This window comes from Pinus tabuliformis, chromosome 1_2 (genome assembly GCF_031772625.1).
Source record: "Pinus tabuliformis cultivar Carrire ecotype Pingquan chromosome 1_2, CPIR1, whole genome shotgun sequence".
In the NCBI taxonomy this organism is placed as follows: domain Eukaryota; kingdom Viridiplantae; phylum Streptophyta; class Pinopsida; order Pinales; family Pinaceae; genus Pinus; species Pinus tabuliformis.
Window position 1 is genome coordinate 142401677 of NC_142298.1, and position 27669 is coordinate 142429345.

Genomic DNA, 27669 nt, shown 5'->3' on the forward strand with positions numbered 1-27669 from the left:
TCCAAAATTACTTTACTCGCTAAGGAGTGTTGAAAATGTAGCGAACAAGGTCTTCTAGCTTGTGCCCTAGCCAGTGAAGACCTCGAGTTGTCCTCATGAGTTAGACTTCAATTACGACGAGTTATTTCCAATTTACTGGAATAATCATCAAGTTAGCACGCGTAGAGTTCGAGCTTCGGTTAAGAGGAGGTCTTCTTCAATTAACCACAAGATAGATGGTAGTTATAAGTTTAGAATAAGATGAGTGGAGGTTCAATCCTTGATTGATGGAAACATGAGTTGTAACTCCAAGTTATGATTGGAGAGAGAACCAGTTCGACTCATCTATCTTGTTAACCATGAGTTTTAATTTGTGACTTGCTAATTTTAGCGTGAATCAAATTAATAAAAGAAGGACAAAGGCACATGTATTCACAATTGTTTTGTGCACAAAGGTTTGTGACAAGGCAAAGCTCACAAGTTGTGAGAGAGAGCCTTGTTTGTGGAAAGCCCGGAGAGCTTGTGTCTTAAGTATTAGGAGATCACAAGTGCGCTAGGATTTAGGAGTTGGGATCAAAGGTTGGCAGGGCAAGTTCAAGCTAGATCAGCAGGGGAAGAAGTATGTTCTCAGAGGGACAGATTGCTTTGTAATAGATTCAATTGTTCCAAGGAGAGTCAATTAAATAGCCACATCAAGCGACCGTGTTTTTCCAGTTGGGTTTCTTGACAGAAGTGTCAATTTGTGTGACGTGTTTTTATCTCTGTATTTTTATTCCGCTGCATATGAATTGTCAAGAAACCTTGTATCTTGGTGAAAGTAAGCTAGTTTCAGTTTTCAGTTATTTATCTAAGTAGTTGCAGAGTTTCATGGAAATTTAACATTAAAAAGATGAATTTGTTGGTAATATTGAATTGGATTTCAATTTAAGACATCTACTGTGAATACGATGACAACGGTTTAGGAAAACCAAACTTTTGTAGAAGCAAACTTATGGAGTGAACGGCATTAAATAGAGCTTACTTTTGTCCTATTAGTATTTTATTAGTACACTCAGTTTTTGGGCAATTCCATTTTTTGCTCTTATCTTTTTTTGTTGTTTTGTTCTATTTGTCTTACTTTGCACAATTTCACATATAAACCCTAATTTTCCATAAAGCAATTATTATCAACAAGCATGTATCATTTTATTTTAAATAACTCCCAGTATTAGTGGATAAACAAAAAGCTTTCGAATAATTTTGATCCCAATCTTAGTTTTTAAATACTTGTAAAATTAATGCAATACAGGTTCATCAAATAACTGGTCTACTTTAAACCAAAGACAATGCAGTGTGCTGGAATTTCGGAAAGGCATATACCACCAATCCCGTGAGTATCCTGGTACTTTGATCATGAGGATAACTTCAAAGGTTTCTTTGGAATTTTTAAATAAAATTACTATCAAGTGCTTATTCCTTTTGAATAGGAAAGCCAACCTTCAAAGGGAAAGTTCGACGATCAAACATAGCTGACCTACATTGTTGATGTCAACTGTGAGAAAATAATATCTAGGTCACTTAATAGTTCAAATGTGTGGAGATGTTCCAAAAGTCGATTCACAAGTTTTGGATATGTTCGTAATACCTTTAGCAAATACACCATGGAGTTAAATGCACTGCTACAGGTCAACAATAATATGGAACAATACTTAACATACACAGAAGTTACCTCCTAACTGATAATTCAACAGAAACGCAAGGTAAAAATTCACATTGATCTCCTACAACCAGGGGTTTGATGAAACCTTAGAACTTTAACCGCCTTTTAAGCATCCAAATTTCAATGTTCCAAAAACTGTTACATATGGTACATTCCAGAATTCTAGACATCTGACAAATGGAGGCTGATAGAATTACAATCTAAACTTAAGTGATAGATGGCATCCACATTAACTGCAGGCCCAGAGATTGAAATGATACTTTGAACAACTCCTAGACTGTAAAACAGCCAGCTCAACAAACCCTTCATACTAAATCATTAGGATAAAGCACTTTATTGCCTAAGCAAACTTCTGCTTCACAAGGCCACAACCAAAAGTTGAAACCAAATCATGGAACTAGCACAGCGGCACCCTCCAATCGACCCTCTCTAAGAGATGCAAGTGCTTCATTTGCTTTGTCCAAAGGGAAAACAACAGTTTCAGTCTTGACACAAGCCTTGGGTGCAAGCTCAAGAAACTCAAGTGCATCCTGTCTGGTCAAATTTGCAACTGAAACAACTTGCCTTTCACCCCATAAAATAGAGTATGGGAATGCAGGAATCTGAGACATATGAATTCCACCAGCTACAACAATGCCTCCTTTCCTAACAGCCTTTAGAGCAGCTGGTACAAGAAGTCCTACTGGTGCAAACAAAATAGCTGCATCGAGTTCATGTGGTGGCAAGGACATAGAATCTCCTGCCCATATAGCCCCTAATCTTAGGGCAAAAGCTTGTGCTTCCTTATCCCCTGCTCTTGTGAATGCATAAATTTGATGCCCTTCATGGATTGCAACCTGAGCATGTCCGAGAGTATGGCATTGCCTTATTATTGTATTCCATCAAGCAATGCCTAAAATATCTGCTTGAAAATGTATCTGCAATGTTATGTTGATTTTATCATTTAATTTCTTAGAAGTTTTTTGCAATAGTGGGAAGTGTGTTTTACCTGTGCAATAATGTGTGCTGCTGCACCAAAACCATAAATGCCAATTCTCTTTTTCTTGTCAAGACCTGGTTTGAAGCCCGTTTTTCTCAAGGAACGATAACCAATCAGGCCAGCACATAATAGTGGAGCAACCTCAATGTCAGAATAGATTTCAGGTAAAGGGAAACAGTATGCTGCATGTGCAACAGCATATTCGGCATAGCCTCCATCAATTTGATACCCTGCAAATAAGACCAGGAATCAGAACATCCTATTAATTTGGCAATCACAGCTTTTAGTAAAGTTAGCTTCCATTGTTAACGTGTCAGCAGTCAGTTTTAGTGACCTTTCAAGGGAAAATTGAATGCTTTATAACAGGTTCAAAGTCATATCTGATAATGATAAAACATCTTCAATGCCATCTTTCAAGGGACATGGTCAATCAATCAAAAAAGTAAAAAATTGTATACCTGTAAATGCAGGATCATCACAGAGATTTTCTGCTCCCTCTAAGCAATATGTGCATTTGCCACAAGTTCGACCAAGCCAAGGAATGCCCACTCTTTTTCCAATGCTAAAGAGATTTGAATCCACACCTTTCCCAACCTTGTCAACAACCCCAACTATTTCATGACCTGGAATAATTGGCAACTTGGGCTTATCAAGATCCCCATCTACCTGCCCAATTTAAAGTTTGACGAGATCATCAATTCCTTAATGCACACCAACCTCCAGGATAGCTATTTGACAATATCATAAATGAAGTGTTGGTTTTTATGGTGTCTTCTATACAGATAATTACTTCTAATGATTTTGACTTTTCCACATTCTTATTTATTACTTGGTATTCCATCATTAAGCAATTATACAGAAGACCACAACAATATATGACATTAGGATCATGAAGAGACAGCCACACAAAGAACACAAGAGTTTACCCTGGAAAAACCCACATGGAGGAAAAACCCAGCAATCCTTCCTTATAGAATCAATTCAACAAGAGACATCAAAGTCATAGACAAACTGACCAGCATAGAAGCAAGATGACCATCCACCAAGAGCCAAGCCAACCCTCCACAAATTCCAAGACAAGTGTCCTCAAATCTGTCCACAAGATCTCTGCAACAAGGTCTGCTTCAGGTCTACAAGAGGGCCGAAATTCGGCCTGCAACTTGGCCTCAGACTTCGCACTATACCACATAAAGTATGCCACAGAAACTCGTCCAGAACTCAACCTCCTTTGTCTACTAGAGCAAGGGCAGATAAAGTGAATTTCTTCCTTCTGTTTTCGGCCTTTATCCTCCTTGTCTTCTTCACTTAGAACAGAGATATGATCATAAATTATAATCCAAAGTGCTCCTGGAAGGATATTGAATAGACTACTCATAGTCTTCAAGTGATGTGAATGTGTGTCTCTTTGGACAGGCGAGTGTGATGGCTTGGAGGGCCGACTTGGTCACTTGTGAGGCAAAACTACAAATTGAAAATTCAATTTCTTCTTTTACAAAGGTCACGAAGAACATGCCTTTCATAATTTTTCTTTTGACAATAATGAGCATGAAAAACATGCCTTTCATAATTTTTCTTTTGACAATAATGAGCATGAATAACATGCTTGACAAATAATAATTTTATCAAATACATAAATGATAAAAATATGCATTATGAAGACCAACCATAGTTACAAAATTCAACACTCCCTCTTAACTGAGGTATTCATAATGACTATCAAGATGTTCTCAAGTTGGAAATTCTATAAGGATCATCAAGATTAAGATAAGCATCATCGTCAATATTATAGTCACCAACATCAACCATACTACCATAACTCAGTCAGTACCCCTGACGCATGGCACATACGCATCATTTGGTATCCACCAAGAGGCCTCATCAAACAAGCTCGCTCTAGAGTCTAGACAAAGATCATAGCATGATACCAAAAAAAGCTCACTCTAGAAAGAGATCAAAGCACGATGCCAAAACAAGCTCACTCTAGAAAGAGATCAGAGCACGATGCTAGGAGGCTACAGCCTCTAGGACCATACTCCATCCAAGGTGAACAGACACGGGTAATATGTCCTCTATCGAACCATTCTCCCTAATTCAGGTCAAATTACTTGGCACACGAAGAAAGACAGTTTGCAGACCATTCTTCCTAATTCAGGTCAATGTACTTGATATAGGTATAACATCCCTAATTCCTGTTGAAAATTGTTACGAGGTTCAGTCTTCATTGTAATCATGACATTGTATATTCTTTATAAAGAAAGAAAGAGAAAGACAAAGAAATTATATTTTATTTTTGGGGTATGGGTTTCATACTCAAGTTTAAGTCAAAAGCATGTTCTTCGTGCTTTTAGGTCTTCTAGGTCTTTCTAGGATAAAGAATAATATTGGTCATGTGTCATAGTCCCATTTGGACTCATTGTAATGAAGAGAAATATTTATTTTATCAAGAAAAAACCATGGATAAGCCCAAGACCAAGTTGGCTCAAGATCAAGACCAAGTCAGCCCAAGATCAAAACCAAGTCGGCCTAAAGGAGGGGTATTCAACCCTCAAGAAAGGCTATAAATACAAGGGAGCTCAACCTCATTTAGACACTCATCTCAAGCAAGTTCGATCTGCAATAGTGAATGAAAAGAAGGGTAGCTGGGAGGACAAAGAAGAAGAGCAGAAGACTAAATCTTGCCAAAGAAGTTTTTCTCATCTCGCTAGGGTTTTTGAACCTGCCAATTGCAGAAGGACGAAATTATGTAGCAGTTGCAGGGGCCGAAATTCTGTTGCAGGGGTCGAAGTTGCAGTAGTAGTATAGCGATATCGAAGTACTAGAAGTTGTCTCAAGGAAGATCTTGCTAGGGGTTGGCTTAGGGCTTGGAGGGTTTATTGTCTTAGGTCTTTGGGTCTTGGAAGTCTCTTTTGTAAGCATATTCTAAAGAAGAGAAGCATTTTTTGGGTTTTCCCCTTGGAGGGGTTTTTCCCTGGCTTGGAGCCTATATCTTGTGTACTCTGTCTCTCTATGATCTTCATTGTTTTGGTAATTGCTTGATAAACATATCTAAAGAAGTTATATAGAACCAGATAATATCACAAGTAATTATCATGATAAGGAAAATAAATTCTAATCTACAAGTCTCCATATTTTCCAACATGGTTTCAGAGCTAAGGTGCAAGAAGAAGATTGAATATCACATCTTCACTGGCACTATGGCATGTTGAAATTTCTAAGCCTAACCCGTTAGAAACCCTTCATGTACTTTTCTGATTTATTTTTGTCTACTTGTTTTGATTAATTAACAAGTTATTTACCGTGTAAATACTGAAAATAAATACAATTACATGCTCAACACATTACAGACCATCAACTGAAGGAAACAAAACAAGCACACAAGTGACACCGTTGTTTTTGGACCAATGTCCCCGGAAAAACCCAAAGTGGGAAAATCGGTGCAGCTATCTGAGGGTTTGTATTATTAAGCAGTTTCAGAATACAATTTGGGTGCCAAAACCGGCTCACCCAACAAAGAATAATCTCGGCAATAGTGCCTCTCCTTCGGAGACAGATATTTCAGCTGAAACCCCAGATAAACACTCCGACAACTCCAGCTCCAATCTGTCCCACGAAAATCTCCAGCGTCAGCCTCTAGGGACTATGTCAGCCCTTTCTAGCCCAACGTCACCCTAGCTCGCCCTGCGTCAGCCCTTAGAGCCTTTGCATCACCCACGCTGACTCTCTGAGGCACTGCGCAGCTCCTGGTTGCCTCTGCGTGAGCCCTGGCTAGCTATGCGTGAACCTCTAGCTGGCTCTGCGTCCCTCTCTCCCGGCTTCTACGTTGATCCTCCTAGTACTATCTCTGCCTCTCTGCTTTTGTATTCACTGCCCCTTAGTTGCAACTCTAATCACTCTTTCGACTTCCTCAGCAAACCCTGCCCTAGAAAATTGAAATCTTGATCAACTAGGTGTGTGCTCCAACCGACCCTCAAGCCTCCTCTTATACTTTTCTCGTTGACAATTCAAGGACCGAGATTAAGTCCCTAATCAATGGCTAAGATTAACTCTGGCTTGATCCATGACTATTGGACCCTTCTAACACAATTTTATATTAATTCACATTAATATTTTATTTTCCCCAAGTTTAGACTTAGGGATTCCATTAAAAATATTAATTATTTTAATATCTCCCAAACTGTTTAGAATCTGCCCAAACCATTTCTGGGTATTGGAGATCTCATGTGCTTTAGCCTCTCCACCAATTTTCGTGGCTAGAGCACATCCGATGCTACCCCAAATCAAGACTCCCTCTTAGCGACGATTGTGCTCTAGTAATACTCCTCACTGAGCATCACCCTGATCATCCAAAATCGGTCCCTGTACTGATGCTAGGCCTACTGCCCAACATCCTCTCCACTGCTGCATCATGTACTGCTAACTAAGTTGCAGGAAACATGGGCAGAGGATCCGCTTCTGTACGGAAACGAAACGGAAATGGGGAAACCTATACGGTGCGGCCCAGAAACGCGTTTCCGTCCGTACTGGCCCTTTCCTCAAGGAGGAAACGTGGCCAGTACGGCTAGAAACGCGTTTCCGAGCCATACGTCAGAGTTTCCTCTTGTAACTTGACTTTTCCTTGTATTTTTTTTCGCTTCTAATTTTTTATTGGGCGACTCAAATATCCTCTAGATGCTTCTAGATGTCTCTCAAGTTATAAAAAAAGGAGTTTTTTGAGTGGGGGATGTTTGAGAGAGGGTTTCACCCTCATTGGATTTCATATGGAGAAAGTAGAATTTTAGATCTCACTCAAAATCCAGCAGACTTATCTGTTTTTCAGGATTTCAGGATTTGGGGATTGCAATGTTTCCTTTGGATTTTATCATGTACTAGGGTATAGAACTTGTATTTAATCAAGAGAACCAAGCCCTCTATGCAGGGGAGAGTCCCAATAATCAAGAACATGTAGGGTACTAGGGTATGAAACTTGTATTTAATCAAGAGCACTAAGGTCGTTCGACTATGTAGGAGGAGACTCCCAATCAAGCACGAGTCTTGTGGCTGATTTTGGATATTTCTATTTTTATTATGTGACCATTCATGAGTAAATGTGATGTAAATTTAGAGACTTATAGTTTATGCATTGACAATTGACAATTTTATCATAATGTAATAAATTAGAATGTATCATATATGCTTTATGATTGCACATATTTCTTATATATATATATATATATATATATATATATATATATATATATATTTGTGTTTCCTCGTTTCCAAAATTTGGGGGGGTCATGTTTCATACCCGTGCCCGTTTCGGAAACTCGTACCTGTTTCGCCGTTTCGTGCAACTTAGACTGCTAACAATGGCCCTGCCACTGCCACTGTTGCATCTGCACTGCAACCCCTCTCATCATGTTGCATCGTGTTGCCCATAGCACTGCCACTGCTAACTACTACACTGCAACTCAGTTACTGAGAAGTAAGTAACTGATCTCCCAACTCTGACATCTTCGTCAAGCTAGAAACACTCCCGATGTTGAAGCTCCCTCTGTCACTAAGTGCTCCCTCTCTCACCTCTGCGCTACTGCAATAACTCTATGCATCTCGCACTGCTGCCTCACGCTATCCTAGGACTCTTTCACTGTAGCTCCTTCTGTCACTCCATCTGCATCTGTCTCTGCCGACATCTGCCAGTCATGCTACTCCTCTTCGAGGCTCCCGTAGCAAGGTATAATCCAAGAGGTTGGGTACCTCGAGGATCCTGTCCCTCATCACCTGTAGTTTGTCTGACTACAGCTCGATGGCTCCCCACTTTCACTCAAGTGGCATGTGAGCACTCATGGCACAGTCATCATCTGTCTCCACTTCCTTCTCTGTCCTTGCTGGCGCAGCCTTGGTCTTGAAGCCTCTCCCTTGCTCTTCTTCCTTGGACACTGGGTCGCATAATGACCCAGTTCCCCATAGTGGAAGCATTTGACCTTGGAGAGGTCCTTCTTCTTCCATTTCTCTTGCTTTCCCTCAGATGCTAGGGCAGCATCCACCTCCTCCTCCTTCTTGATTCTGACCCCCTTGTCGCTGCTCCCTGCCTTGGTCAGCCTTCTGATCTCTTCTTGGCAAAGAGTTGCCCACAGTTCCTCCCAATATGGAAGGGTCGCCCTGCCCAGTATGCTCTGGACAAACACCTCCCAGTCTTCTGAGACTGCGTTCAGGGTTGTTCTCACCATCAATTCTTGATCCGGCGTGGCCCCTATGGAAGTCAACTGATCTCGGATCTCCTTCAATCGACCAAGGAAGGTGTCGATATGTTCTCCCTTCTGCATCTGTTATGACCGTAGCTAATCTTCTAGTAGCATCTTCCTCTGCACGGAAGTATGTTGATACAACTTGTTAGGGCCTCCCACATTTCATTTGTCGTATCCTTCTCAGCGATATGTGGTACTACATGGTCCTTGACCCCGTCAAGGATGATGCTCTTGGCCCTCGCCATTGCATCCTCGTACCTATTGTTATCAGCCGGGTCAACTGGGATCGCTATTGTCCTCAGGGTGAATTGCTTGAGACAGTTCCTATCTAGAACGGATAAGATTTTGGCCTTCTAGACTACAAAGTTTGAGGCTTCATCCAGTCTGTCCTGGTCTCTTACCCCGTTCACTGCCATTTAGTTGCTCCTCTACTTCCCTCCCGGAATTTCTTGGTGTGACTCCCTCTGAGCCTCGATTTCCCTCCTGGAAACCCTTCTACCAATGTCGAGATGCCCCCACTCTGATCGCTAGTGTAGCTGAACTACTGATCTGGATTTCTTAGCTAGAAATCCTCGGCAGCAACTCCCTCCTCCTTGGTCTTGCCCTGTTAGGTACTGTTCTGACTACAATACCCCACCAGCTTCACTCTGCAACTTACCCACAGCCTCCTAAGCCCCAGCAAACTAAAGGTTAGAGCTTCTAGGCTCGGTGCAATCCGGCACCAGCAAAATCCGCACCTCCTGGCCACGGGCGTCAATCCTTCCTGACTGAGAAAGATGACCGGGCACTGCGTAGGTCGAGTCTACTCTCTGCCACTGCATTGATCCTCTTCCTGGCTCAAACGTGCCTGCATCACCCCTTCCTTGTTGCTCCTCTACTAGGAACAGCTTTTGTCACTCGAGACAGTGGTTTTCTGTTGCTGCTGCTCTGCTCGGCTGGTGCCCTCAGTTCTCCTGTGATCTGCAACCACGCTCTGGTACCATGTTGAAATTTCTAAGCCTAACCCGTTAGAAACCCTTCATGTACTTTTATGATTTATTTATGCCTACTTGTTCTGATTAATTAACAAGTTATTTACCATGTAAATACTGAAAATAAATACAAGTACAGGCCCAACACATTACAAATCATCAACTAAAGGAAACTAAACAAGCACACAAGTGACATCATTGTTTTTGGACCAATGTCCCCAGAAAAAACCCAATGCGGGAAAACCGGTGCAGCTATCTGAGGGTTTTTATTATTAAGCAGTTTCAGAATACAATCTAGGTGCCAAAACCGACTCACCCAACAGAGAATAATCTCAGCAGTAGTACCAATGTTTTAAAAGTCTGACTCCGACCCCAACTCAGTATCGACTCGGTCGGCTCGATTTCAATGACTCGGTCATTGGAAAAAATACATTAAATATTTATTTTTTGTAAAAAAACATAACTTTCAAGATTTTCATTCATGTTTCCAAACACACAGCATTAGAATATAGATAGAAGACAACATATGATCAAAGTAGGCTCATGAATATATCCATTATATCAAAATGGCACCTAGTGCACTGTCCAATACATACATGATGATGATATAGAGATCAAAACAAAAACACATAACCAAGGAGGCTAGAAATGGCGTTATCCTCCAAAATAGATTGTAAGTCATCAAGGAACTAATACAAGGGTCCAAGAGTGTTCCTCAATCCAAGAAAGTCCCAAAGTGCATGTGTACATCTTCAAAAGGTGCATCCTCCACCATGATGTCATCTAGGAGAGACCCTATGTCACCCTTTTCAAGCATGTGAGTGACATGGCACCCCTAAGGGTAAGCATTGGCATCAAAGAGGGATGTGCTAGCCCTCCTAAGTCATCTCAATGATAACCATCCTCATCTGTGCTTTGGAAGAAGGCACCATCCACCAAAATAGGGTCAAGACCAGCGAGGGGGCATCTTCAGTCCATTTGGGCATATCATCAAATAGTCCAACGTCCAAGCTTTTAAGTTTAGTGTTTTAGCATCTGGAGGCTCATCAAGGGGTGTAGCATCACATGGAATCAACTCAAGGCTCGATGTTCATCTTTGGAGGGCCAAGGTTGGGGCCACAAAGTTAGGTTTGCTTTAAGAAAGGGGCAAAGAACCTATTGGAAGGTTTTGATGAAGAATGAAGTTGTCCCTTAAGGAATCTCTACTACATATGTGATACCAACTAAACAAACCTCTCAAGATCAATCGAGATAAACTTATTTAGGGACAAAAAACCATTAAAGTATCATCGTGAAAACTTTGGAGTCCCCCAAAAGCAAAAAAATTAAAAAAAAAATCGTTGTTTTTTAATTCACAGACCGTTGTCATCCAACCCAGCTGAGTAGGCTCGGACTCAGCCGAGCCAGCCAGGTTATTACCGAGTCGGCTCAGTAATAACCCAGCCAGCCGAACCGGTTCACTGGTCGAGTCGACCCGATGAGGACTTGACTCGGACCAACTCAGCTGAATCGGTTCCAAGCCAGCCGAATCTTAAAACACTAAGTAGTACCTCTCCTTCAGAGACAGATATTCCAGCTAAAACCCCAGATAAACACTCCGACAACTCCCAACTCCAATCTACCCCATGAAAATCTCCAGCGTCAGCCTCTAGCGACTGCGTCAGCCCTTTCTGGCCCAGCGTCTGCCCAGCGTCACCCTAGCTCACCCTACGTCAGCCCTTAAAGCCTCTGCATCACCCACGCTGGCTCTTTGAGGCACTGCGCAGCTCCTGGCTGCCTCTGCGTGAGCCCTGGTTGGCTCTGCGTGCACCTCTGGTTGGCTCTACGTCCCTCTCTCCCGACTTCTGCGTTGATCCTCCTGGTACTATCTTTGCCTCTCTACTTCTGTATTCACTGCCCCTCAGCTGCAACTCTGATCACTCTTTCGACTTCCTCAACAAACCCTGCCCCAAAAAATCGAAATCTTCATCAACTCGGTGTGTCCTCCAACTGACCCTCAAGCCCCCTCTTATACTTTTCTCGTTGACAATTCAACGACCGATATTAAGTCCCTAATCAATGGCTAAGATTAACTCTGGCTTGATCCATGACTTTTGGACCCTTCTAACACAGTTTTATACTAATTCACATTAATATTTTATTTTCCCTAAGTTTAAACTTAGGGACCCCATTAAAAATATTAATTATTTTAATATCTCCCAAACTATTTAGAATTTGCCCAAAACATTTCTGGGTTTTGAAGATCTCATGTGCTTTAGCCTCTCCACCAATTTTCGTGGCTAGAGCACATCTGATGCTATCCCAAATAAACATGGCAAGGGTTATAAGGCTCTTGGAAATCTCGCTACATCTATCAAGAATTGTCTATTGAAGATCATCTCCAAGCTCGCAAAGGAAGTAATAGATGGAAGCTTGTTCTTCACTTTATCTTGCACATTCAAGTACGAGAATGTATGGGTTATTGACAGTGGCGCCTCCGGACATATGACGAGAGAATGCAGTCAACTCCAAACCCTATCTAAGGGAAACTCATCTCACTCTCTCGAACTTGCAGACAACAAGAGCTATCCAATGAAAGGCATTGGATCTACATCCTTGGAGCTTGAGTCAGGTTTAAGCGTTCACCTCAACAACATTTTATATGTTCCAAGTTTGAAGAAAAACTTACTTTCTATTTCTTGTCTAAAGGATAAGGGTGATAGAGTTTCTTTTTTGATGGCAAGGTTTTGGTTTAGGGTAAGGGCTCTAGTATTACTAAAGCAAGGGTGATTGGGATTCGTGAAAGGGCATTGTATAGACTCTATACCCCCCTAGCTCAAGCCCTAGTTCACCTAGAAGTGAGTCCTTCTGAACTATGGCATAGAAGGTATGGACACCTTCATTATAAGATATCGCCATCTTTGAGTCAAATGGTCAATGGCATCCCCGAAATAAAAGAAGATCATGAAGGGATTTGTAAGGGATGTGCTCTAGGAAAGAATGTCAAGAAACCATTTGCAAGTAGTGACACCAGATCTAAGGAAATTTTAGATCTCATACACTCATATGTATGTGGACCTATGGCAGTAAATTATCTTGGTAGGCATCAGTATTATGTAACCTTCATTGATGATTACTCAAGGAAGACTTGGTTATACCTTCTCAAGAACAAGGATGAGGTATTTGAAAAGTTTCAGGAGTTCAAGAATGAAGTGGAAAACCTAACCAAGAGAAAGATCAAAATTCTAAGGTCGGACAATGGTGGAGAATACACCTCCAAAGAGTTAATAGCTTTCTGCAAAGAAGCAGTAATCAAAAGGGAACTCATTGTTCCCTATAATCCTGAACTGAATGGTGTGGCAGAAAAGAAGAATTGCACTATTGAATAAAGTATCAGGGCTATGCTACATGATCAAGATCTCCCTCAATTCCTATGGGCATGCATGATAGCTATCTACTTACAAAATTGAAGTCTTCACAGGATTCTTAACAACATGACTCCTGAAGAAGCATTTATAGGAAAGAAGCCAAGTGTGGATCATCTTTGGATATTTGGGTGTCCTGTGTATATTCATATACCCAAGGACAAGAGGAAAAAGTTAGATCCAACTAGTTCGAAGGGCATCTTTGTGGGATATAGTGCTTCATCAAAAGCATAAAGAATCTATAGCGAGGATCGTCGAATTGAAGTAAGCATGGATGTCATCTTTGATGAAAGAATAGCTTACAAGAAATCAAGGGATGTTCTAGTTGACTCTGGTGAAGAAGAGATACTTATCTTTAAGGATATCTCTAGGGAGAATGATGGTCAAGAACCAGGACCTGCTCAAGATGTTGAAGGTCCATGTGAGCCTATGCAACAAGTAATTGTTCCAGAAAATCGGAAGAGACCTGTTTGGCTAAAAACTACTCTTCAAGAGGCAGAAGGACATAAAGCATCAGGGACATCCAGGGAAAGTAAGAGACCGAAGAAGTATTCTGGGTATGTTGCATACATGACAAATCTTATTGAAACGAAACCTTCCTCCTATGAAGATGCAGCGAAACATCAAGAATGGAGGAATGCTATGCAGAAATAATACCAATCCATAATGAAGAATGATGTCTAGGAAATTGTCCCTAGGCCAAGTGACAAGTCTACAGTCACTTCAAAATGGATTTACAAGATAAAGCACGTTGCAGATGGGAGCATAGACAAATACAAAGCAAGGTTTGTAGCAAGAGGCTTCTCACAAAAGGAAGGAATTGATTATGAGGAAACCTTTGCTCCCATAGCTAGGTATACAACAATAAGATCGCTTGTTTCGTTGGCTGCTACTATGGGATGGAACATCCATCAAATGGATGTCAAGACAGCTTTCCTGAATGGGACCATTGATGAGGAGGTTTACATTGAGCAGCCTCAAGGATTTGAAATAAATCAGAGGGAGACTCATGTCTGCAGATTGAAGAAAGCTCTATATGGCTTAAAGCAAGCACCTAGGGCTTGGTATGCAAGGATGGATGCATATCTATTGAGACTTGGTTTTACCAAGAGTACTGCAAATCCTAACCTATATATCAGGGTGGTCTAGGATGAGCCAGTTATCATACTCTTGTATGTGGATGATCTACTAGTTACAGGTGTAGAGCATCAAATTCAGGAATGCAAGAAGCAGTTAGTAGTAGAATTCGATATGAAGGATCTTGGGATTATGCACTATTATTTGGAACTGGAGTTATGGCAGAAGCCAAAAGAGATATATCTTTTTCAAGGTAAGTATGTGATCAAGATACTTTAGAAGTATGGCATGATGGATTGCAAGCCTATGATGACTCCTATGATTACTAATTTAAAGAAGTTGAGGAGTTCAGAATCTAGTTTGCTACAGACAATTGATTGGGTCCTCGATGTATCTAGTAAATACTAGACCGGGCATTTGTTTTGCAGTAAATATCCTAAGTCAGTGTCAGATGGAGCCAAGACATGATCATTGGATTACAGCCAAGCATATCCTAAGGTATTTACGTGGAACTATATATCACTACCTCTGGTACACTAGTAATAAAGTCCAACTCGTGGAATATACAGATTCAGATTGGGGTGGCAGTGAGACAAACGGAAAAAGCACAACAGGTGGATGCTTCGGCCTAGGATCTTCCATGGTCTCGTGGATGAGTAGAAAGTAGGATACGATTGCTTTGAGTAATGCTGAAGTTGAATATGTTGTTGCGAGCGAGGTCTATCGGGAAGCAATTTGGCTCAAAAAGTTACTATCAGACTTATTTGAAGGACCGATTAGCCCTACATGGATACATTGTGATAATAAGAGTTGCATAAGATTGACGTAAGACCCTGTGTTTCATGTGAAGACAAAGCATATAAACAACAAGTACCACTACATCAAAAGCTAGGTACGAGATGGGGTCGTGGAGCTGCACTATCTACCCACAGATGAATAGGTAGCAGACATACTAACTAAAGCATTACCAAACAAGAAGCTTGAGTACCTGAGAGGTAAGCCTTGTTTGGTGGATATCTCTTCCCTGATTGAGAAGGAGTGAAATCAGATAGTTTGTTGTCTTTATGGATCAAGGACTAGACTATGACTAACAATCATAAGTCTTAGTGAAGGCCATAAAGAAAGAATGGAGTTTGGAGTATTGGATAAGCATCTAAATTAGAACTTCTTAAGGATGGTAGAATTCAGGGAAGAAGTTGTTGACCGATGCATTTTGAGGATGAGGTAGGGCATCCAAGATAAGAGTAGTCGAAGAGTACCGATATTCTTTGAGGATCCAAGATAAGAATAGTCCTAAAAGGACATGCCTTGTAGACATCCAAATGGGGTATGTGCCTTGAGAGGTGGTGTGGCTGCTCACGTAAAGCTTCCCAGCATAATGCTTATAATTAAAGATTAGCTTGTCCAATTAAGGCCTTCAAGGACAGTGTTGGTTATGATAAAGATGCTTGACAAAAAGATGGCTTATAAATCTGACTCTTCTTATGAGAATGCTTCAAGATTAAGATTCCTTGTACCATGAATACTTCCCTCATTAAGAGGGAGCGTTGAAAATTGTAACTAGGTTCGGTCTTCACTGTAATCATGACATTGTATATTCTTTATAAAGAAAGAAAGAGAAAGAAAAAGAAATTACATTTTATTTTTAGAGTATGGATTTCATACTCAAGTTTGAGTCAAAAGCATGTTCTTCGTGCTTTTAGGTCTTCTAGGTCTTTCTAGGATAAAGAATGGTATTTCTCATGTATCATAGTCCCATTTGGATTCATTGTAACGAAGAGAAATATTTATTTTATCAAGAAAAAACCACGGATAAGCCCAAGACCAAGTCGGCCCAAGAGCAAGATGAAGTTGGCCTAAAGGAGGGGTATTCGACCCTTAAGAAAGTTTATAAATACAAGGGAGCTCGACCTCATTTGGACACTCATTCAAGCAAATTCGATCTGCAATAGCGAAGGAGAAGAAGAGTAGCTAGGAGGACGAAGGAGCAAAAGACGAAATCTTGTCAAGGAAGTTTTTCTCTTGTCTCACTAGGGCTTGTGATGCTGCCAGTTGCAGGACAAAATTTTGTCGTAGTTGCAATGGGCTGAAATTGCAAGGTCGAAATTATGTTGTAGGGGTCGAAGTTGCAATAGCATTATTGAAGTACTAGAAGTTGTCTCAAGGAAGATCTTGCTAGGGGTTGGCTTGGGGCTTGGAGGGTTTATTGTCTTGGGTCTTTGGGTCTTGGAAGTCTCTTTTGTCTGTAGACTCTAAAGAATAAGAGAAGAATTTGTTGGGTTTTCCACTTGGAGCGGTTTTGCCCTGGCTTGGAGCCTATATCTTGTGTACTTTGTCTCTCTGTGATCTTTGTTATTTTGGTAATTGCTTGATGAACATATCTAAAGGAGTAATAAAGAACCAAATAACATCACAAGTAATTATCATGAAGGAAAATGAGTTTTGATCTACAAGTCTCCATATTTTCCAACAATTCTGATCAGAGTACATGACACAAGAAGAATGTTTGTCCATGATGCTATCTAATCTATCAAACCATTCTCCCTAATTCTAGTCAATGTACTTGACACAAGGATAACATCCCTAATTTTGGTCAAAATACATGACACAGAGAAACCATATCCATGATGTAATCATCACTCCCTCTCAATCAGAGAGGCATTCTCCACAAGCCCAAGATTGTCCCGGAAGTACACAAACTTCCTTCTAGAAAGAGTCTTCATCAGCATATCGACTATTTGCTCATCAGTGGAGATATACTCGAGCTTCATTGCTCCCTTTTGCACCATGTTTGTCATCATCGTCATCACCTACACTTGATCAAAACCTGCAATTAGCCTCTGAAGCTATAATGCTTCTCAACTTGTCAATTCAGTTGTAATATACTCAACCTTTGCTATACTCCACACTCATTCAAGAAATTATAACGAAGCCCAAACAGAAGGAGTATCTTGATGAACTCTTTCTGTCTTCAGCACTCTCTCAAGTTGAAACTGGAAATCTTTGCAGCTTCACATGATCCATTCTCACAAATGCTTTTAGGTCACCCTAATTGGGTGCTCCCTCTCACACTAACTGTTCATTATCAAGGAATTTGTCATGAAATCTGAGGTCAAAGCAGGGCTTGCTAATTGTTCCCTCTCGAAGAAAATCCTTCTCCATAGTTGTTCCCTCTGACATGAGTCCTTCTTCTTTCATTAGAGACAAATCATATAAGGTCATCCTTGAGCCATTCAACCAAGCCCAAAATATGAAGTCTTTTTCAATTATGAGACTTTTATTCATGTTCTTCATAAACCTAAGGTATTTCTTACAACTGAGACAAACATCTTGTCATGATCCTCTCCCTCTTTTTGGGAGAACCTTCTCAAATCTTGCTTCCATGTTGCCATTTGTTGCATGCTAGAGCTTGACTTTTCTTAGGCACAATCAAGGCATACATCACACTGCCTACTCCCTTTGAACTTGGGTCTGATCTACTACAATACCCTTCGAGTAGCAATTTTGGAAAGTCCTCTTTCTTTGCTTTGTTCTTTCACTTCTTCCATTTGTTGTCAACGCCTTGGCAGCTTCTACTATGTACCTGCAATCCTCACAAGAGGCCATGGAAAATAATTACAAACAAGCAAAGAACTCAAAGACAAGAGACTAACTAATAGTAAAAATAACAACAATAGCAATAATCAAACAAGAGAGATATAAAATACTTATCTTTCTAGAAGAATGTCAACTCCCTCTTGATCTTAGCCTTCTTGAATTCATCTGCAAATTTATCAGCTACATCCTCATCATCATCATGATGTCATCCTTTGCAAATGCTAGGGTTTTTACTTTCAGCGGAAACGTCTAATCCTAAGGGTTTGTCCATAAACCCTAGGGTTTCTTCTCCATGCCCTTTTGGCTTGCTAGGGCTTACTTACCCTAGATATCCAATTGCCTAAAACCATAGTCAAAACCTTTAATCTTCCAAACCCTAGATTTTCACTTTTACATCTTGCAAGTTCAACAACATTTGATGTCTGCGAGATTTTCTTTTCATATAAAAATGATCATATACCATAGAGTCTCAATCTCTCAGTAAAATAATCAGACAGTGTCAAGACTAGAGATCTTCCAATGAGATATCTTCATCAGGGGGAACATATCTGTTGGTATTATCGCTAGTTTGTTGGCCTTGATGTCAACCTGGATCATGGTCTTATCACACTATTGCTGATTGGCAGCAAAATTGATGTGCCTAGCTAGGTGATGACTTATGATGTCATATTGATGGTTGCAGAGGAGTTGCGGGAGGTTGGACAGGCTTTGGAGATGTTTGGTGAAGTGATGAAGCAGTATGGCAGAGGTCTGGGCAGAGTTTCTTCAAGTTTTTCTATTGTCGCTGGGAAGAGAACATACACAGTGCAGAAATGTTGCATTTTCACTAGGAGCGCATATCGTCTATGCAACGATCATCTCTAGGAAGTTGTGTCGTCCTAGCAACAATGCCTATAGGTGAAAATGTGAATTACCTCAGGCTTTAAGCACTGAAATTGCTCATGGTAATGTGTAGATCGCTCAATCTGGTCCTCCACAGTGAAAATACATTTAATTGTTAAGGTATAATTGAATTGGTCATTAAAATACCATCAAATTAACCACCGTAATGGCCCATGGTAGATCTTGTCTCTAACACTATAAATATCTCACCAAGAGTGCATTTGTGACATGGATCTGGGATGGAAATATCTGAATTGTGCCATCGAAATATGTGGAGGATGATTAGAGGAGAATTGCTTAACAATTGTTTTGTTTTTATTTTTTTTATGTTTTGGCCCAAAGTGATGCTTGTTGATGGATCTACTATGATTGGTAAAAGTAAAGTGACTTGTGTGTGTCTATTATGTTAGAAATCGACTCCAATACAATCTGAAACGAGATCTAGTTGTAGATCGAAGCATAGGTTTGAGAGCTTGAGATTTTATATTATGAACTGAAGGTGCCACTGGCCAGTGCACAGAGACGCTGAAGAATGCGATTGGCAGAACATTGTGTATCTTCATGTGATTGTACGCATGAATAGAGGGCCCACACGCAATTAGGTCGGGCCTTGCGTTGTGCTCTGCAAATGAGACAAAAGGAGAAATGTGATGGTATTCATACCAAATTGGAGTGTGATTGATGTTGAGAAATCTAGGGCATAGTAATTATGTGATTTCTCTTCTATTATTAACTACTTGTGAGTGCTTTTTACTTCTTTAGATTAGGATCTTCTTTTACTTAGGTTATTAGTGTTCTTCATCATACAGATACCAATGCATAAACCATAAAGAGACAAAAGACACAAAATATAGGTTATCATCCAGGGCCAAAACCTCTCACTCTTTGGGAGGAAAACTACAAATTCTTCTTCTTATAGAAATTCCAATTGACGAATACCAAGACCAAGACCCTTGACCTATTTGCCTCCCCAAGACCAAGACACAAAGCTCCTTTGTCAACGATAATCCACCTTCTGCTCCTTCCTCCTTCTCGACTTCTTCTTCAACCTTGGCTTGCTTTAGACTTTCAGCCTTCGTCCACTTCAGCTCCCTAGGAGGACTGCACCACTGCTGCAATAGATTTTTCCTCTTCTCGGCCTTTACTGCTTCAATGGACTTTCACATTTCCTCGGCCTTCACTGCTACAATATACAGGTCTGCAATTTCATGTGTGTGGAGGTAAGATGGCCCACAAAACAATCCCAAATCAAGACAAAATACCTTGCTGCTCTTTCTTCCTTCCACGCCGGTAACTTGGCTCCCTTGATGGCCCTCACACTTCAGACTATGATCACCGAAAATCTGCCCCTGAAATGATGCCAAGCACTCCTATTTATATTTGTTGCCCAAGGTAATTAGCTGACCTGTCATGTAGGTGAGCTGACGTGACTGTTGGAGGAGACAATTAATTCCACTTTGAAGCCGACTTGAGGTTGATGATTGTGCTTGGTCTTGGAGGGCTACTTGACATATTCATTGACTCATACAAATATAATACGCCCAAGAAGGGTCCTTCATACATGACATTGACTCAATTTGAATTTATGACCAATCCTAAGGACTCACAATGGAAGTCAAACTAAAAATAAAATTCCTTGCTCATGAAACCCATGAGACAAGCATTACAATAATAAATTTATTTTTCTTCTTTTCATCAATTACATAAAATCACAATTACACATGTCATTATGAAGACCGAACCTAGTTACATTTTTCAACAATTGACAGAGTTAGATTTGAAGGACTAGCAAAGGAAGAATATAAGTTTCAGTGATGCAAAGATCGACGTTTGGAAAAAAAATTGGTATGACTAATTATTGTGGTTGCAAGGGCAGAATGATGGTGTAATTCCTGCATATTTTATCTAGAATTGTTGTAGAATTATGTTGCTTACATGCTGCTACTATTGATTGAATCTTGAGTTTATGGCTGCATGAGCATAGTATTGTCATATTCAGAATTTTTGATGGTGTTGTTGTTCAGTGCATTCTACAGAGAATTAGGCAGGATCTTGATACAAGTTTGGGCTATGAGTCTTATCAAATGCGCATGCAGGTCTTGGGCAAAATATAGAGAGTGATGAGTATTGTATTATATATACAGTGCTCATTATAAGAGTTGTGATGACTGTAGCATTGCATATCAGAATGTTGTGCGCATGACAGAGTGTGAGATAGAGCTTGAAGTGCCCAGATCAAGGGTGCATTGCAAAGATCAATGCCTATATAGAGTACTAGGCTGCTGACATTGTTTTGCAGGGGTTTGTGATGCAGCTTATGAAGATCAAATCTTAGGATGTTGACATATTTGCACTGCAGGGTAATATTGCAGAGTTTAATTTTATTACTTATTGCCTGGTATTGATATAGATGGGATTTGATGTCTGAGAGCGCAGAGATATATTAAGTATGTTGTTATAATTGTATTGGGCAAGATTTGAAGGAGAGTGATTGATTTGTTATCATTGATGTATGTGAGAAATGCCATGTGTTAAGTATGTTGAGGGTTGTGTCCGATTTTTTTTTTGCTGAGAAGTTTTGAGGGTTTGAATGTTGTTATATGCTGCTATTGTGTCATATTGATCAGAGATTGATTGCATGGAAGAGAGGTTGTTATTGTACATTGCTGCTAGGGTTTATAAATGGAAGAAGTTGCTGCTAGGTCTTGACAACTTCATAATATGTATGATGAGTAAGACTGTAATAGCATTGTTGATGAGTTTGAATATATGATGCTGCTATTAGTATGATGAGCTAGGATTCTGTGAATATGCTGCTAGGGTTTTGGCAATGTGTGAAGCAAAGTTGTTACTGTTAGGGTTTGGAGTACAGAGAGAGGACTGATGAATTGTTGTATACTAAGAAGTGATACATGCTAGGGTTTGTCACTATAAGGTTTTATGATGCATGTGTGATATGCCGCTAATCAGGGTTTGTGAGTGCAGTGAATAGATTGGTTGGTGCTGTATTCAGTCTGATGAGTTAATGTTGTTGTGCCTCACTTGATAGTGTTTGTATTCAGCTTGATAAGCATTGAATGGGATTGATGAGCGAAATGTTATATGTGGGTCTAGTTTCAAAATTGGATGAAACATGGTCTACAGGATTTGGGTTGTATTTGAGTCAGGTGGATCTAGTGTGAATGATTTTGAAACGAGGTCCACAAAGGGTCTAAGGGTTGAAGCCTTCAGTGAGGCAGTGGTAGCTTCCTTCCGACGGTGGCCGGAGAACTTGCTCAGGGAGTAGTAGCTTCCTTCCAGTGGTAGCTTCCTTCCAGTGGTGGCCGGAGAACTTGCTCAGGGAGTAGTAGCTTCCTTGTAGTGGTAGCTGGAGAAACAATAGGAGGTGGTAACCTCTAGAAGGTAGGATTCTATGCACCGATAAATGTTTGCCCCGGTGCAAGATGTAATTGAAGATTTCTCTTTATAATAATAAGAAGACGGAGACAACTGCAACAGTGGTTTTTCCTCGTTGGGTTTTCCATATAATATTTGGTGTCCCTATGTGTTGATAATGTGTTACATGTCTTTATGATTAAATGTTTCTCATGGTTTATTGCTTATGCATAATATGTTGTGAATTAAATGATGTTTCCATTAACATTGCAAAAGAAAAGTAAAATTAATAATTGCATGAAATATTTATTCACCCCCCTCTCAGTGTTTCTAACAATATGACAGTCTCATTAGCAACACATTGATTTCGAATCTATCGTCTTAAGAGCCTATCAAGTTCTGAGAATGACTCATTCTTCTTAAGGTGACGTCAGTCTTTAATCTTAAAGACGAGCTCGGCTTCTTTTTCATTGTTAGACAGTAGCAATCATGCCTCCAAAACAAGTATCTTGTCATAAGGAATTTTCTTCAATGTTGTCAGCCAAACAATTATTGGAAAATTGTAGCTATGGTCGGTGTTTTCATTATCAAAAACAAAGGAGAAAGAAATTGATTTCTTACTAGCCAAGTCGGCCCCAGCTTGACAACCCTTGAAGGGGCTTGACCCTTGATCAAAACCCCTCCCATTGATCTACTAGATATTGGAGATTCGACTCTCTCATTCAATCATCACATCACTCACAAATTCGGTCCTGTTCTACAAAGATTATATTCATACGTGTGAAGGACGAAGATGACTGCTTTGACCAAGCAAAGTTGACTTTCTGTTCTCTGCGTTGACCAGCATGACTTGCTTTCATCTGCTATGGTTTGACTGAATTTCTATCTGTGGTTGAAGGCCGAATATTCCTTGAATCATTGACCAGCTGTTGACCAAATCTATGAAGATGTTTCTAGGTGCTGACTGTGCCTTGACCGCAGATGAAATTCAGATTTGACCGAATTTGTCTGACAAATTACAAGATCGAATTTTGGGCCTTTGACCACGTACTGCATGCTGAAATTCAGCCCCTTGACCAGTCTTGACCAGTGAGCTTAAAGTTGACTCTCTCTCATTTGACACAGTTTGACTTGGCATTTAATGTGGTCAATGGCTGACCTTTTTGACTGGAATTCTTTGATGTACAAATTGAATGAATTGAAAAATCTCTCATAAGGAAAGATTACCAGGTTTCCCCCTTGTGGGGTTTTGTCCCAAGAAATTTCGGTGTCTTTTGTTTCATTGTTTTACCATGATCTCTACTGCTCTACTGAAGTTAATGCTTGAAATTTTTGTGTAACTGCTTGATGATTTTGATTTGAATGCTCTAAGAAGTTAAAATGTATCATTGGAAGTAGTTATCGGAAAGAAAATTGTTCTAGTCATGTCTGCAACTAGAAAATCAACATGGTATCAGAGCTATGGTGAAGAAAAAAACATTGAGATCACTCTTGAGGAGACCCCATCTTACATTTGAGAAGATTGATCATCTACAATTGAGGCAGCCTGAAGTTAGAGTCATTTTTGTTTGCCCGAGAAGCCCTAATCTAAAGTACAAGAAGACCTAAAAGGACGACGAAATAATCTCAGATCCGAGTCCATCTGTTACATAAAAGAGATACTAATTCTGTGATCAAGTCTGTAAAATATGCCCGGATGTCCGTCAAGAAGAGCAAGGATCTGTCTAAGCTTAAAAAGGCTGAAACACTTCAGGACAAATCACAGAGAGGCTGAAGGAATCATGACAGAAGGCCAAATCAATGACTTGGTTTGATCGATGTTTCAAAAAAGCAGATTGTTTTCAATAAAAAGTCCCAAGCCTAAACTAAGCTTCTATGACTAAGGCCGAAGTGTCTCAGATGCTTGAAAATAATCCTGATAAAGGAAGGACTGACACCAGCAACCTTTGGAATAAAAAGGTTCAATCACAAAGCAAAGATGCATGACAAGAAGTGTGATTCTAGTCTGAGTTTCTGTGGTAGTCCAAAGCTATACAAATCTGAGCTAATTTTTCTGTCCAAGACCGAGACCTTCTATGGTTCTATCCAAGCTCCTGTAATATTGTTGGCATTATGTTTCTGATGTTGTACTTGATGGCAACACCCTCAAGTGGCAAAAACTCTAATCAGGCTCTCAAAATGATAAAAATTAAGAAGTACGCATGTGCTCCGTGAAAAGCGTGCGTACCCGCAGGTACGCCTTGCAGGGGCTGCGGCCAAACACGCAGGTCACCCGTTCATGAGGTGCGTACCCCCAGTTCACTCACTTCAAGGCAGAGAAGCGCGCAAACGTGGGGTTTCTAATGTTTGGCCCGTGGTATTTAGCCCGCCGTTCTTGATTCTATGGTTTTGGCCCGTGGTATTGTTTTATATTATTATTATTATTGAGCCCCATGTTTTTGGGCCCCTTGTATTGGTTATCTATGGTATTGATCCATGATTTTAGGAAGAGCTTGCCTATATAAAGCAAAGGAGATCACTTGGCCAAAGCATCTTTTGCAAATTGAATATCTTAAAATCTGAATATTGGGTTATCTGTTTAAAAGCTTGATCTATATAAAAGTGAAGTTGAAGGTGAATCTATGAAGGGTGATCTCTCGAGCGCATGATCAGATCTAGGCATCTGACTATCTGTGGCACACTGGTGGACTACCAATTCGGCCCTAATCAGAGGTACGCAGGTGACTAACGGTGCAAGTGCGTGGGTATGCAGAGCAGAAGAAGGAGAAGTGCGTGGGTACGCAGAGCAGAAGAAGGAGCAGTGCGTGGGTACGCAACGCGACAGAGGTTCAGGTGCGTAGGCACAGTAAAAGTACGCGGCGCTTCAGAAGCCGCAGGTGTGTGGGTACGCAGCGCGATAGCTTCTGTGGGTGCGTGGCTACAGTAACAATACGCGGCGTGATTGAAGAAACAGTGCGTGGGTACGCGGGGCAGCAGAAGGCTCTCTGCGGGTATACGCAGTGGAGCAGAAGGTGAAGTGCGTAGCAACGCAGACCAGAGAAAGAAAAACTGCGTATCTGTATTAAAGCATTTGTTTAACTGACTTTTCTCCGTTGATAAGGTGTTCTGGGTTCAGTTTACTGTTACTATTGATCTGGTTACTGCAGTTGATTAGGTGATTTACTTGTACTTGATGATGATTTGATATTCTTGGATCCAGTTTGAAAATTTATGAAAAGTGGTCATTGAAAGAAGTTGGGGGGTTGTAGCTCCCTTCCAGGAGAGACTGGAAAACGAGAGAGAGTTGTAGCTCTCTGCAGGTTGCAGCCTGCGTACTGGTAAAGGACTGCACCAGTACAAAACCATTGTAAAAGGAGTTTCTAATTTGAAAGAAGATAGAGACATATTGCAGCAGGTGGTTTTCACCCACATTGGGTTTCCACCTTACATCTGGTGTTCTTTGGTGTGACTATCTGTTTTCTTTGTTCATGCTCATTATTTTATGGTACTGACATGCAAAAATAATTCAAAGTATAAATAAGGAAGATTTATTAAAAGAACTTGATAATACTGATTCACCCCCCCCTCTCAGTATTATTTCCAACAATTGGTATCAGAGCAGGTCCTTCAGAGAAGCCTGATCGCTTGAAGGAAGATCATTCATCATGAGCAATTACGAGAGGGAAGCATCAATCAGGCCACCAATTTTTGATGGGACAAACTTCAATTATTGGAAGGTAAGAGTTACTGCCTATCTTCAATCTCTTGGTACAGAAGTTTGGGATATCATAGAAATAGGCTACACTTTTCCTTCAGCTACTCCTACAGATTCGGCCGAGAAGAAGAAATATGAAACAAATGCTAAAGCAGTCAATACTCTGCTGGGATGCTTATCTCAAACAAAATTCGTAAAGGTTATGCAATATAAATCCGCAAAGGAAATATGGGACAAGATTGTCTTGAGCTATGAAGGAGATGAACAGGTAAAGCGTGCTAAACTTCAAACCCTCAGGATTCAGTATGAGAATCTCAGAATGTATAATGATGAAAGTGTGGCTAACTATTTTCTTCGGGTAGACGAGATTGTTAATTGCATGAAAAATTTGGGTGAAGAAATAAAAGAGGCTATTGTGGTTGAAAAAGTTTTAAGATCATTGTCCCCCAAGTTTGAATCTAAAGTCTCTGCAATAGAAGAAAAGGAAAATCTACGAATTCTTACTATTTCTCAGCTACACGGAATTCTAGCTGCTTATGAAATGAGAAAAGGAGGTCCATCAGACAGGAGAGAAGCTGCTTTCAAGGCTTCAGGCAAAGGAGACTACTATGAAGCAAGTCACGCGCCAGAAGAAGAAGAAGAATCAAATTTTGTCAGAAATCTTCAACGGGGTACTGGAAGGTTCAGAGGTAAGTTACCTTTTAAATGTTTTGCTTGTGGAAGAGTAGGTCGTTATGCTGCGAAATGTCCTCATAAGGATAAGATTGACAAAGGAAAGGAACCTGCTAGATGGAGCAAGAAACAGAATGCAAATAAGAAAAGCTACTACACTCATGAAGATAGTGATGGTCTATCAAATAGTGATGAAGATGAACGAGGTAATGACTATAAACTTTTAATGGCATTTGAAGATGATGATTACATGGATGCTATAGATGTGGATAGCCTTCATGAAGAAATTTCTAGACTCAAGACATGTATAGAATAAAAGAATATGATCATTGATACTCTACAATTTCAGATTGATGAAAAAGAAAAATATCTTGAAAAGTTAGAAGGTGAAATTGTTGGTCTTAGAAAAGAGATTGAGAAAACAAAGGCTATTAATCTTAAGTTTGTCAAAGGATCTGAAACTCTGGATGAGATCATCAATGTACAGCGTTCTCCACTAAACAAGACAGGTCTGGGGTATAATGGAGAAACTTCTCAAGCATCCACCTCAAAGAGTTATCTTGATGCAGCAAGAAGGAATGAGCAAAAGTACAATGGAGATCACCAGGTAAAGCAGGACCAATTACAAACAAAAACTATCAGGTAAACCAGGGGCAATCTGTCTTAAGGATGAACAAAAGCTACAACCAGCCACAGGTAAAATCCTCTCAATTTGCTTCAAGAATGAATGACAATAGAAATTACAATCGTTTGGCCGGAAGATTTGATAACCGCAGAAGTTTCTTCAATGGACAATGCTTCTCTTGCCATAACTTTGGTCACAAAGCAGCTCAATGTGTTGCATATAAAACGATCATGACTAGAGAAGCTCAAAAACAAAGAAGTATGACCGGGATTACAAAAAGGACCTATAACAACTTTTCGGTTCTTGAAAATGAAGTTGAATGCTCTATTTGCAATAACTTTGGTCATGAAGATTCTGAATGCAGGAGCAGGTTTCAGCAGACAAAGGAACAAGCCTCAAGCACCAAAACATGGAGAATAAAGGAACCACAAACAGAAAGATGTGGGATAGCATTTTATGCAGAGGGGCAGGAAAATCTATGGTACATTGAC

The 27669-nt window shown here is 40.3% G+C and overlaps 1 protein-coding gene across 1 annotated transcript in view; it reads right to left on the reverse strand.

Annotated features, from left to right (window-relative positions):
- Positions 1 to 1719: 1719 nt before the first annotated feature.
- Positions 1720 to 27669, reverse strand: part of LOC149204924 (uncharacterized) — a 67037-nt gene continuing 41087 nt past the window's right edge. Inside the window, exons 2-4 of the mRNA XM_089394832.1 lie at positions 3116 to 3323; positions 2667 to 2887; positions 1720 to 2514 (exon numbers count right to left, since the gene is read on the reverse strand). Of these exons, the coding sequence (XP_089250958.1) occupies positions 2068 to 2514; positions 2667 to 2887; positions 3116 to 3323 (876 nt within the window). The 3' untranslated portion in view covers positions 1720 to 2067. The remainder of the gene's footprint in view (positions 2515 to 2666; positions 2888 to 3115; positions 3324 to 27669) is intronic.